We start from the raw sequence: 14,285 nt of genomic DNA on the forward strand, positions 1-14,285 counted from the left end.
TGATCTTCCTAAAATAAGTCTATTTATACTATTTACCTATTTAAAGAGTTGTTATTTGTTGTGTGCTGTGTACATCAGACGTTGTGCTTAGCATTTAATTTGTAAACATATGACCCCCTAGAAACAGGTGATATTAAAAATAGAATGGACTCAAAGGAAAAACTAAAGAAACACAGACAACTGAAACTAAGCTCCCAATGAAGTGCACGCTTACGACAGGTAATTTGGGCTTTAAACGTGATTATTTCCCAAAAGGATATCTCCCACTGAAACAGGATGCTAAATGTTTTGGGGGTGGAGAAGAGGCGTGGACTGGCTGTAAGAGACCCAAAGCACATAATTAACCCTTCCCTTCCCTTTTTTCTTGTCCCATATCTATCCCTGGGAAACTTCTTACTGGATTTGTAAGAAGTAAAGAAGAGCTATGAAGTTGGGACTTATAACCTGGTGCTTCTTTTTACCAAATAGTTATACTTGATGGCTATAAGCGCTATTGGATATTGATGATAATGATCATGCACACAAGGGGATAACTTATGGTAATCCTGATTACACATCAGGGGGGTAAGGAGATGCTCTACGATAGTTCAAGGTACATAAAGAAGAAACTATTGAGCAACTTAAGGATGTACAATGTGGGTAAGACATGGGGAAGACTGGGAAGTGGATGAAGTGATTGTGACAGACACTGGTCATACCAATCATGACTGTGAATGGAGAGCAACAACCCTGGATGGTGGGAAGGGGACACCTTAAAACCTGGAGGTCGGAGGTAGAGGGAAGTTCCATTAATTCCTTATAACTCTTGTCTATAGGGCATCTGGCCAATTTACCCAGCCTGTGGCCATCATACTCAATTTAATCACTAACCAACAAAAGGCTTAATCCATGGACTTTCAGAAGCATTTTAGGAGCTACTAACCCAGAGGAGTGAATGGCCTTTATGTAAAACAATGGAACAAGATTAACCTTTTGAACTAATAGGACTGTTTTCACAGACTGTAGCAACTGCTGTACAATTGATGTTGAATGTACCACTCAAAGTTGTTGACAAAAAATAAATGAGATTACCATGTGAGTAAAATGCTGCTGCTGAGGTTGGTACTGCTTCTGTAAATGTCGGGTCTATACTTGTGCACCACATATGAGTGGTGGTGAAAATTTTCATTGCCCTGGGCTTCCAGCTGGCCAATAAAGGCAGAGTATGGGCAAATGCCCATTATTGACGCATTTGGATCAATAGCAATTTTAACTGGCTTGGCTCAAGATACGAAATCTGGCTGTGGTCTGTCCTCCAAGTGGCAGTCATCATGGCCATTCTTACCCAATGTTGTCCAAGAATGGATTTGGTCTAAGTCCCTATCAGTGCATTTAACTGGGGTATCTGATAGAGTGGGCTGTTCTTTTTCAGCTGGATAAATGACAGGTTGGAGGATAGAGCTGTAAAGGAATGCCTTCACATGGTACCCTGGCAACTTTTTATGCCTTCATATAGGTCACATAGGAGAAGGTTTAACTACAACTGAGATAAGTCTGTGATCCTTCTGGAACATGACAGCATGGAATGCTTGTGAGCAGATGCTATAAGACTATTTCCCACTGTCTTTATCTTCTGGGAGGCTGCCATGAGATTGTTTCTCAACGACTCTAGAGTTCTGATTAGATATGAGACTTTCTACCTCAGGTTTCCTCCCCCCACCCTTCCCAGGTCCAGCTGAAGGTTCTAAAACTGTGGAGCTGCAGCATGCTGTGGACTTCTCAGCAACAGGGCATCCCACTACCAGGGTTGTAGTTGGGAAGAGTCCCTGGAGAAGGAAATAGCAACCCACTCCAGTACTCTTGCCTGGAGAATCCCATGGACAGAGGAGCCTGGTGGCTACAGTCCATGGGGTCCCAAAGAGTTGGACACAACTGAGTGACTTTCACTTTCATTTCATGGGATCAGGGACATTGGGAATGGCAATGCTGGTTACTCTTGTTTTCATTGTCCATGTCTGACTCTAACAGTCTATTGCTTCTTCACTGGCAGAATCTGTCAGCCTTGCCTTTACAGGGGCAGCCTGTGAATGACCACAGGGGAGATAGACACCTACCTCTTAAGATCTTCTGTAGCTTTTGCTCTTTTCCCTCCAATGAAAAGGTGGATTTGGGTTCACTTGCATTTGTATCCCTTTTCACAAATAAGAGCACAAATATATATCTGACTTGGTCTCAAAGTCTTACCTCTTCTTTTGCATTTTCTTCTCTCGGGACTTCAAAATGTGGACAAATGTATCCATGAATCGCAAGTAATTACTGGGAGTGATATAATAACGCCTTCTAGTTGTTTGAAAGTATTTTATGTTCAACTCTTTTATGCTTCTGTGGATTTGGACACATGTTGGAACAAGTTTTTCTTTTAAGTTCTGAAAAATAGTAATTTCTAAGAATTAAGAGAAAGCAGTCTAAATACACACACACACACAAAAGAAAACTGACAATGCAAATACATTTGTCATTTCTGAGATGTGGAGACGCAGAAAAAGGGTTTGGATGAATGGGACTAAAAATACATGAGTTTTAGTGGTTAGGATGAGCTTAGGGTGGAAAAGACAAAAAGAAAAAAGGTTAACAATAAATGACATCTCAGCTAGGTTTTTCCCTTATTTCTGCTGCAGCACTCCAAGGATTTAGGGTACATTGTCAATGGCCAAGGTTTATAGTGCTTTATCTCTTATCTTCCTTTCTTTAAAGTAGGTTATTGATAGCAAGATACTCAATTTTCATGAGTAAAATAAAGCTAGAAAAATGTAAGGACTTAAAGGATGTATAGTCAGCCCTCTGTATCTGTGGGTTCTGCACCCACAGATTCAAACAACCACTGAAAATACTTCTTAAATATTCCAGAAAGTTTCCAAAAGCAAAATATGAATTTCTCTTGTGCTGGCAACTATTTACATAGCATTTGCATTGTATTTAAAATTATTTACATATACTTACAATGTATTAGGTATTACAAGTAATTTAGAGATGATTTAAAATGTATCATAGAATGTGCACATATTATGGGTAAATGCTATACTATTTTATATAAGGCACTTGAGCATCCAGGGCTTCCCTCATAGCTCACTTCGTAAAGAATCTGCCTGCAATGCAGGAGACCCCGCTTCGATTCCTAGGTTGGGAAGATCCTCTGGAGAAGGGATAGGCTACCCAGTCCAGTATTCTTGGCCGCCCCTTGTGGCTCAGCTGGTTAAGAATCCGCCTGCAATACAGGAGATGTGGGTTTGATCCCTGGATTGGGAAGATCCCTTGGAGAAGGGAAACGCTACCCACTCCAGTATTCTGGCCTGGAGAATTCCATGGACTGTATAGTCCATAGGGTTTCAAAGAGTCAGGCACGACTGAGTGACTTTCACTTTCATTTGAGCATCCTGATTTTGGTATTTTGCAGGGTTTGGGGGAGGGGGCTGGAACCGTTCCTTATGGAAATCAATGGATCAATCATTGTAGAGATACAGGTAGGCAAAACTAGAGTAGAAAGAGTGTCCTCTTTGCTTACCTTCAGAGAGAATCTGACTTGAACATAATTTAGTCCTGTTTATGCATCTTCAGTCCACCAAGCCTAGTTAAACTGGTCACTCTTAACTCAGCTGCAATTTCTTGCTGGTTCCACCCTGAATCTACCCCTTATTGGCCTTTGCTTTCCTGAACACTTGGAGAGGTAAGGTTGTAAGCCCCTTTCTAGGCCCCACAGAGTTTCAGGCCTCTCTGAATTTGCAACTTCTTTTGCCAACATCTCTCGGGATCTTCATTTGAATCACTCTAGAATAGATTCTTACTGACTTGTGGCTCATGAGTTCTGAGGTAATTATGCGTGTGGCTTGTGCTCTCATTTCTTTGTAGTTGTGTTGCTGTAACCAAACCAGTGAAATTCACAAGAAGAACACAGAAGGTTGCAGTATCCTCACCAGAGCATGCAAAATGGAGGTGGTTTACCTTTGTGGAAATCTGCTGTCCACCATGAGGGCAGAACAGTGAAGAGACCCCAGCAGTGAGGAACCTGGGCATCACTGAGACAGGGTGAATTAGGGGGCAAAAGAGATGAGGAGTTGATAAAGAGTCAAGACAAACACTTGACTTATTTCATAATTTTGCCCAGAACTGCCTCTCCTTGCCCACCTAAGGTTCATTGTCATTCAGAGATGTAGTGTTGTTGGATTCTGATAATAAATTGAAATCTTCACTTGTATTAGATTTCTTTAAAGGGGTTATATTTACCTCTCTGTTCTTGATATCCACTTTTTCTCTTAAGAAAGCATCAGCTACAATCAGGAGAGCTTCTTCTGGCCACTTCTCATACCAATCAACTGTGCAGGAGCTGATCAGGGAAGGATATAGTCTACAGTTTTGGTGAAAGTTAGGTCTTGTAGGGCTCATGGTCATAAGAATATGAAGATTTTTATGTATTCTCTGAAAATTAATGAAATATAATTTGTTTAAATGCAATCCACTTCTTTGAAGAAAATATTATATGGAAAATTCCATTTAAAATTTGTTTCAATTTTTTCCTTAATGGGGGGAGTACCTATCAATCATGTACTGAGTATCTGTCATAAATCAGAGTCCTTCCAAGGGAAACTACAAGCTTAACAAAGCCCTTCTGAGGAAAGGAGCCAGGTTCTGTTCTAGAGGACCTCACCCTCTTGGCTTCAGCTGGATGGACTGGGTAGGGGAGTCACTGGACTCAGAACATTCCTTGTATAAACCATCCTTTATAAGGGGATATGGTGCTAGAACTCTATTCAGTAGGGCAGTTTGTATCAGATGGTGATGAGTCTGTCTATTTAACTGTTTCCTCTGGAGTGGTGTGCATTTAAGACTCACAGAAACTCAAAGAAAGAAATAGTCAGATGAATTAAAGCTAAAAGAGATGCAGAGAATCAGAACAATGTTATGTACAGAACACCTCAGAGATACTAATAAACTCCTACAGCTAAAGGATTACAGCCAAGCAGTATTAGATTCTATATAATTTTTCAGGTCCTAGGCAAAGTGCTAGTTTCAAAGAAGTTTGCCTGCATCCTTGCCCCACCTAAAACCTGGTTGTGTTGTTGCTGTTCTTGGCTTCTTGGAAGGACTGACCACGGGGCACAGATTCCTTCCTTACTGTATACATCACTTTATGATAAAACCACATTATTGAAAGCAGCTTCAGTGAGTCAATGGTCCATCTAACTCAAAGGGTTCGACTTGTACAAAGTGATAATATCTTTGAGTATCAAGCAACCTATTTTGCCAAATAAGAGTGGTAAAACTGAAGGAAGACTAAAGGGTAAGATTTTCCCCCTCCTGCTTGTCTTTAAAATTTTTATAAAAACAAATGCAACTCCTCAATGCAAAATTCACAAAATACAGAAATCTTTAAATCGAAAATGAAATTGCGTGTGTGCTTAGTTGTGTCCTACTCTTCGCGACCCCATGGACTGTAGCCCACTAGGCTCTTCTGGCCATGGACATTTCCCAGGCAAGAGTACTGGAGTGGGTTGTCATTTCCCACTCCAGGGGATCTTCCTGACCCAAGGATTGAAATTTGTCTCTTGTGTCTCCTGCACTGGTGGGCATATTCTTTACTGAGCCACTTGGGAAAACCCACAAAATGAAATTACCTCTCTTTGCTTTGCCCATTTGCAAACTCCTACTTGAAGATATCCAACAGTTTAAAATGTGTTTTCACTATTTATTATTACTGTAAAAAACCTCAAATCATTTTTGAAAGTATGGCATATATATAAAATTAAAATTGGTTTCTACTTGGGATTCTTATTTTTTATTTCTGGAGGGCACTATTTGCCACACTCTAAATCAGAATTTATTTTCCTTTTCCACTCACAATCTATTGGGTAAACCAATTTTGTAAAGAAGTGCTAGAGTTCCACAAGTTTTCAGGATAACTCCTATCCTTCTTTCTACTGCAGCATTTTAAAATACAACTCAATTCAAACATCCATTTATATTATATTGTTCTCTTACAATTGTGGATTCCATTCCCAGAATTTTTTACATGTTTTTGTTGTGCAAGATCACTAAGTATCTGCTGAGGAAGGGATGGTGGTTCAGTTCAATTTTCAAATGTCTCCATAAAAGATAGAAACTGACTTGAGAAATAAGTTGGCCTGTGGTACTTTACCAGTGAACATTTTGGCTTGGGTAATCATATCTATCTGTTCACTGAGCCACTGGTCATTCATCATGTCTTAAAGACACAGAATGCCTAGTTAATTTGTCCAGTTGATATCTCTCATCAAGCTGATTCTTTTCACAGCAACCTCACTGCCGAGTTCATTCTGAATATTACCTGCTCTACCTGGATAACCCATAACCTCCTGGACAGTTCTAGGGCTTTTTAAGGGGATGAGGAATTCTTGTTTCTTTCCTTTCCAGGCTTGTTACCAGCATACAACTGAAATAAAAAACCTCATTGGCTAGAAATGGATCACAGGGTGTGAAATAATCTTGGGATCTTATTTCTCTTATTGCCTCAAACTATTATTTTTTTAAGTTATTGTTAGCCAGTCAGTCCCAGATTCTTGCTCATGTTTGTCCTGCCTATGGTGTGTCTGTGTATAAGGATGGCAGTCATTATTATAGCTTTAAAAACTCATGTAAAAAACCAAAGAAATTATCCAACTTGAAATTCATGTACAGAATTATAAACACAGTCTATTTTTTAATGCAGACCTTTATGTTCATTGCAGCATTATTTTCAACAAATAGTGGACACTACCATAAAATTTTGTGAGATTTGAACATGGTCTGTTTTCAATTTAATATGACAATTTGATAAAGGCAATCCACAAAAATGTACCTTTTGGAAGAACAAAAGTAAAGCTTGCCTATTATCGACATAACCAGACTGTTCGGCAAGAGCTCTAAGCTTGAGGGCAATCGCATCCAGCTCTTCATTTTCAAACAAGTCAGGTATTTTCCCCAAATTAATAATGCTGTTCAAATCTTCCATAAATAACTCCTTGGGCAAAACATACATTTAATCAGGAATGAGTCAATTGGGCATGTATTCTACTTTGGACAAAGCTAATCGAGAAAGCAATAGTGTTTCAGGAGAACTTGGATCAAAAAAATAACTTCTCTTAATGTGAGCCCATCAAAAACATTTTTTTCTGAGTCAAAATAAGCTTCATCTATTCATTCATTTATTCAAACATTAGGGAAACAGATTTGGTACCGACAGCATGCCAAACACTGCGTTGTGCATGGGGAAGAGGCACGGGAGGAGTGGGTGCAATAGTTACGTTGAGCAGGGACTCTGCTTCACACAGTTTAGAGCAGTTCTCGGTATCTCTACTTTTGTGTTTGAATACTACACAAACTATTAGAAATCACATGGCCAAAAGCTTATTTTAACCAAGAACATCTCTATAAAGGGTTCCAAAATGAATGGGAAGGTAACAGAGAAGCAGCAGCAATGAAAGAAATTCTACCAGAGGAGTAATAAAAAAAAGTATGAGCATTTTGGTTTTTAGAATAAATCCAAGCTTTCTTTTAACAAAAAAAGCATCATCAGCATTATCAGTGCCTCAAGATACAGTATTCTTTAGCCACTCACAGGGACCTGGTATTTCAGCCCAGTTGAGAAAGGGCAGAGAACTGGGGGGTTGCATCCAATAGAGGCCAGCAGAGGTGACATGGGGCTAACTGCTTTCCTATCTCACCTAAGACATGATGGAGAACCACCAAAGATTTATTAAATACTCTGATTATTGCCTACTTGTTGAGAGTCTAGCTAAATTACTCCATAGTATTACTGCCTCAGCACCCATTTTGTTTGGCCAAGCAGCCTGCTGGGGGATTTAAACTGACATTATACCTCTCATGGATGCACATGCCTTAGATAGCAATCCACAGAGTTAAAAGCAAATGTAAATTCTGACATGACTTCCCAACAGCCCTTGCGTCAACAGTCTTCCCTGCTTCCCAGAGCCTTCCCTATATGTGCTCCTTAGATAAGACCCCCATGGAACTTACCTTTGTTGGGTTTGAATTGACCATTCTGGCCCTAGTCTGGAAACTCCAAAGGCACTGCAAAGCACTGTACCCCCAGTCAAGGCATGTGCCCTGGTCCTACCTCTCTCTCTCTCTCTCTGCACTTTGCCTTGACTTCCCATCGGTTCCCTCAAAGCATGCTGTGTACCTCCTGCAGAACCTGAGTAATAAACTTCTTTTTCCGATTCTCTTGTCTTTTGTTAAACTGTAGCTCACCATCTGGTACCCTGCACTTAACAAATGTTAACAAACTTAACAAAGTCATAACACCATTTTTTTGAATTCACGTGGAAAGCAATGATGTGGCTAGAAAAAGTCTGGAAAGGAGATGCAATAACCTTAAAGTTCTGCATAACATGGAAAGTGAAAGTGAAAGTAGCTCTGCTGTGACCGACTCTTTGCAATTCCATGGGCTATACAGTCTATGGAATTTTCCAGGTCAGAATACTGGAGTGGGTAGCCATTCCCTTCTCCAGCGGATCTTCCCAACCTAGGGATCGGACCCAGGTCTCCTGCATTGCAGGCGGATTCTTGACCAGCTGAGCCACCAGGGAAACCTCTGAATAACACGGGAGCCATGTTCAATTCAGCTTTGACAGTGGATTTCTGAAAAAAATAGTTTCTTGAATTAGAATGATACATTCTTGGCAGGGGAGAAACTACATCTTCTGAAATCGAGCAAGTGTCTGGCAGAAACCTCAACCTGATCAAGGAGCAGAATATTCAAATTTGGGAAGGGGAGAATATATAGTTAAAGCAGAAAAACTGGATATTATGGAGAATAGCAGATATGACATGGCTCTTGGATTTACTTTCAAAATATGACATGAAAAACAAACAGACACATATAACTCTAGGGAGAGAGGCCCAGTATCAGGAGAAAAAACAAAATGGGAGTTTGAAACAATGCTAATAACTATCCACCTCTGGATCATAGATAATAAACAATATTCCCTTGAAATTTTGCCACAAAGAAGTACATACAATCTGAGGTGGTATTCCTAATTATGCTTTGGCTGTGGAAGGGTATAACTTATGCAAAAGAATAGACTTTTTAAAAGTTGAGCGATTAACATTTTTTGCTTACATATAAATAAGGCATAAGCTGCAAAGAAAGGTCTTGGCTTTGGTGAAACTTGAGCAGAAGGATAAAGAACAGAAACAGAAGCCTCAAAGTCTGTGAGAGCACATTGTAGATTACATGATCAGACAGTGGATACAGATGAAAGGGCTATTTTTAAAAGACAGATTATAAAACTGCTTTTAATGTAAAATGGATGATTTTAGTTACACAGATAAATTACTTCCAAGTAGTCAATTAAAATTATAGAGACAGAAAATTCTTTTATTGTGGTACTTATGTAAAACTATATACAGAATGATTGTAAATTCATAAACTCTATAGGCTATGATTGGATAAGCATGAAAAATAATGAAAAGAATTGATATGGCAGGTTAATAGGACCATAGATAAATATTTTCTTTTCAAATATTAAATTTGGAGGGTTCCACTGTGCCACCTGGGAATACCCCACATAAATATTAAACTTTAGCAAATAATAAAAACAAAAAGTACTTACTTGATCTAGGTTCAAATTACTAACTATCAAAGCAGAGGGGTTGCCTTCTAATCCTGCTTGCATAAACACTTTTTTGAAATCTTCTTTGAATTCTAAGTAGGCATAATTGTGAGATAAAGGTACCCGGTATATTTTGTGTTCTGCCAAATAACAGGCCAGAGTCGCACAAGTTTCTTTTCCACATCCATCTATTCCAATCTTGGGAAGAAAAAAAATTTAGAAATTTTATTTCTAAATAGAAATAAAAAGTTTTCTACTTAGATGTGCTGGAAAGTTAGTAAAACTATCTAAGACTATTTTAAAATGCTTTGATAAACACATGAAACATAAAGTATTTTATCAAAATCTTATAAGGCACTCAAACACTTTCACTATTTTAATCTTTTCTCTTCACAGCCTCTTGAACTACATGAAATAACTGCACTGAATCTGGAAAAATAGCATAAATAGGCTTATAAAATCATTGCAATGTGACTATCAACATTTGAGTCTTCATTTGTAAGGATTCAAAAAAGTCTTTTTCCATTTACTGTGGGCAATAACACTCAAGAAGTGCTCTTTGGGAATGATGATAAAGTTTTACCCTTTTAAAACAGTTTATTGAGGTGCAAACTATAGACTATACCTGTTTTAAGTGCACAATTACATGATTTTTAGTAAATTTACAGAGGTATGAAACCATCACCACAATCCATTTTTAGAGTACGTCTATCATTCCCCAAATATCCCTCAAGCTTATTTGCAGTCAATCCTCTTTCTAATCTCCAGTCCCAGGCAACCATTAATAGGCTTTTTTTCTCTATAGATTTGCCTTTGTTGGACATTTCCTATAAATGGAATCATACAGTAAGAAGTCTTTTGCATCTGACTTCTCAGTTAGCATGATGGTTTTGAGGTTCTCTGTGTTGTAGTGTGCATCAGCAGTTCATTTCTTTTCCATTAATGGATTTGGGGATGTTAAACCAAACATACATTCCTAGAATAAAACTCACTTGGCCATGATATATAATATTCATATGTTGTTACATTCAGTTGCTGACATTTCATTCAAAAAATTAACAACTATATTCACAGTGATATTGGTATGTAGTTCTCTTTTTTCATGATGTCTATACAGTTTTGGTATCAGGGTGATACTGGTCTCATAGATTAGCTGGGAAGTATTCCTTCTTCTATTTTCTGGAAGAGTTATAAAGGGCTGATTTAATTTTTCCTTAAATGTTAGAATTCTCTAGTGAAGCAATTTGGCCCTAGGCTTTTCTTTGTGGGAAATTTAAAAATTCCTAATTCAATCTTTTTATTAGTTATATAAGTACAGATTTCGTCTTTCTTCAGTTCAGTAATTTATGTCTTTCGAGGAAGGTGTACATTTCATCAAGGTGTATTAAATACTTGATTTTAATAGTTGGGAGAGTGTTCTTGCCTTTTTTCTCTTGATTATCCTCTTTAAAGATTTGCCAGTTTTGTTGATCTTTTCAAAGAATCATTTTTTTGTTTGTTTTCATTGATATTCTCTTATTGTTTTTCTATTCTTTACTATCTTCTCTCATCTTTTCTCTCATATAACTTCCTCTTTGGGCTTAGTTTTCTTTTCTTTTGTAGTTTTATAAGGTGTAAACTTAGATTATTTACTTGACATTTGTACACACTACCATATGTAAAATGGATAACCAATAAGGACCTACTATATAGCACAGGGAACTCTACTCAGTCTCATGTGGCAGCTTGGATGGGAGGGGAGTTTGGGGGAGAATGGACATATATATGTGTAAGGCTGGGTCCCTCTGCTATCCACTTGAAACTATCTCAACATTTTTTTTTTTGTTTTGTTTTTTTTTAATTTTATTTTATTTTTAAACTTTACATAATTGTATTAGTTTGATCAGCTATACTCCAATATAAAATAAAAAGTTTAAAATAAAATAAAATATAGGCATTTGTAGCAGTAAATTTCCCTCAAAGCACTGCTTTAGGTATGTTGTGTTTTTGTTTGTTTGTTTGTTTGTTTTTTGTTTTGGTGTGTTGTGTTTTTGTTTTCATTCACCTCAAAGCATTTTCTAATTTCTCTTGTGATTTCTTCTTTTACCCATTGGTTATTTAGGAATGTATTATAAAGGTGCTGCATATTTGTGAATACTCCAAATTTCTTCCTGTTATTGATTCCAGTAGTAATTCTTTTGTGATCTGAGAACATAATTTGAATGACTAACTTAAACAAATAGTCATAATAATGTGACATATCATTGGTTGAATACATTGGATTTTATTTAGCCTTCTGAAAGCTTTTCTCTATTTAAGGTATTGGTGGAATTTCCAAGAATTTAACTCTCATTTGCCTTCATGAACAGTAAAATTTTGTTCAATGACTCATTTTTCTAAATAAATATTCAAGGAATTGTATTATTTTTGAAGTCAAGATTCACCCGCACAGACACTGTATTAATACTGAAGATATGCTAGAGATGGTGCCAGACGCATCACTGTTTTTACATATTAAATGCCTTCCAAAAACAAATAGCTAGTGAACTTTTATGCACTTTTGAGAGGACAAGGATCTTGTCATATGAGTCAATTAATATGAGCTTTCATAAATAGAAACTGTGCAAAAATTAAATTTCTGTAAGCAGAGTAGATTTTTATTGAATTTCCTTAATTTTTATTTTGCATACTAAAAAATTTGAAAAATTTAAATTCTTACCAGTAACATATGACTTCCTGATTGTCGAAGGATCCTTGTAGCTCTTGCAATGTGTTCTATGGCTTCCTTGAAAAATACCAAGGAATTAGAAATCTGCCAGGGGAAACAAACAAACAAAAAATAGAGTGATTATAGGCATAGAAAAATTAAGTGTTCATTGTGGTTTTACATATAAGATATAGAAGTGAGAACGACTAATCTGGTAATCCAATAATTTAGACCCAATAAACTAGTTTACATTTATGGAAAATAAGTGTGCACAATGAGAACTGTCCTTTTGCCAATATTCTGATGAGCAACACTGGGAGGCGGGCATAGGCTTGAGGGAAGAGGATGAAGGGGAGAGCAGCAATATCCAGGCTGATTTTCTATTTCTCTGACTTGGGGTAGAACAAGCCTCAAGGAATCCGTGTATGGTATCTGATTTTGTTGGTGTCTATGTTCAAAATCACCTTTGCTCATAACTATAATAGGAATGTAGTTTCCCATTGGACTTCCTTGGTGGCTCAGATGGTAAAGAATCCTCCTGCAATGCGGGAAACCTGGATTGGATTCCTGGGTTGGGAAGATCCCGTGGAGAAGGACATGGCAACCCATTCCAGTATTCTTGCCTGGAGAATCCCTATGGATAGAGGGCTACAGTTCATGGGTCGTGAAGAGTTGGACACACTGAGTGACTAAGCACAGCACAATGGGAAAGATTGTGAATTAGTCCCAGCTATATTGTTGCTACTTGTTGCCACACCCTCTCTTGCATTTAATTCCCTTAACTTTAATAATTCAACATTTTACCGCCTCAGTTGTGCACTTTTTATTTAAATGAGGCAAAATAAGACCACTTCTACTGGTTTGCACTAAAGTTTGAGGGTGCATTTTTTGATCTCTCTCGCTCTTATACATACACACACATCTCAAAAATATTTGATTTTTACATACACATATACACATGTGTACTGTTAGTCGCTCAGTCGTGTCTGACGTTTTGCAATCCCATGGACTGTAGCCCACCAGGCTCCTCTGTCCGTGGGGATTTTCCAGGCAAGAATACTGGAGTGAGTTCCCATTTCCTTCTCCAGGGGATCTTCCCAACTCAGGGAACGAACCTGAGTCTTCTGCATTGGCAGGCAGATTCTTTACTGATTGAGCTACCAGGGAAGTCTGTATATATGTGTGTGCATATATATATATATATTTGAAAATAGTAGTCCTTAGATTTTTGTATAGTATGTGTCTCTACCTCCAAAGACGCTGAATTCAACTTCATTTGGAATTCAGTAAGTACTTCAGCAAGTTTATTATAGTCATTGGTATACTGATAGGTCTTCTTTTTATGAGATTTGTTTACATCCAAGAAATCCACGAATATAATTGGGTCATTTATCAGTTTTTCTTTGGTCCATTGGATCTATTGTAAGGTGATTGAATAGAAATTGTTAATAGCACAATTTTACTTATTATCAAGACTAAAACAATGTACTTGTATCAGAGAAGTTCTTAGCACAGTAGGTCTAGGTCTTGGGGGTTCTTAACCTTTTTTTGTGCCATGGATCCCCTTCTGACAGTGAAACCTGTGGACTCCTCATAAGAATAAAATTTTAAACACACATAGTAAAATGCAAGGGTTGCAAAGGAAACCAAATACACTGAAATACAGTTCTGTTTAAGAACTCTGAGAATCTACAGTCTCTAGGTTAAGAACTGCTGCTGCGGGAATAACATGTTGAAACCACTAGGTCTCACCAACAATCTGAAAAAGAGAATCTTTCCTTAGTCAATTGTTAATCACCACCATAGACATGCAAGCTTCCATATTTGCTTTCTTGGTTCACTTGACAAACCCTTGCCTGTCTTTCAGACCAAGTTCATGGGCTAACCCCTTCTTTGAAGTCTGACCATTTCCCTCTTCCTAAAACTGAGATAAAATGATTCTTTCTTCTTTTGTCCTACTATGGTGGTGTGGATGG

General features: G+C 37.8%; 1 protein-coding gene across 1 annotated transcript in view; it reads right to left on the minus strand.

The window, feature by feature from the left end:
- The window catches only part of DNAH14 (dynein axonemal heavy chain 14), a 403,042-nt gene that overhangs the window by 120,860 nt on the left and 267,897 nt on the right, over positions 1–14,285 (minus strand). Inside the window, exons 53-58 of the mRNA XM_044943112.2 lie at positions 13,559–13,726; positions 12,322–12,414; positions 9,624–9,821; positions 6,848–7,009; positions 4,261–4,452; positions 2,224–2,405 (exon numbers count right to left, since the gene is read on the minus strand). Of these exons, the coding sequence (XP_044799047.2) occupies positions 2,224–2,405; positions 4,261–4,452; positions 6,848–7,009; positions 9,624–9,821; positions 12,322–12,414; positions 13,559–13,726 (995 nt within the window). The remainder of the gene's footprint in view (positions 1–2,223; positions 2,406–4,260; positions 4,453–6,847; positions 7,010–9,623; positions 9,822–12,321; positions 12,415–13,558; positions 13,727–14,285) is intronic.

Source organism: Bubalus bubalis, chromosome 5, assembly GCF_019923935.1.
Source record: "Bubalus bubalis isolate 160015118507 breed Murrah chromosome 5, NDDB_SH_1, whole genome shotgun sequence".
Classification (NCBI taxonomy): Eukaryota; Metazoa; Chordata; class Mammalia; order Artiodactyla; family Bovidae; genus Bubalus; species Bubalus bubalis.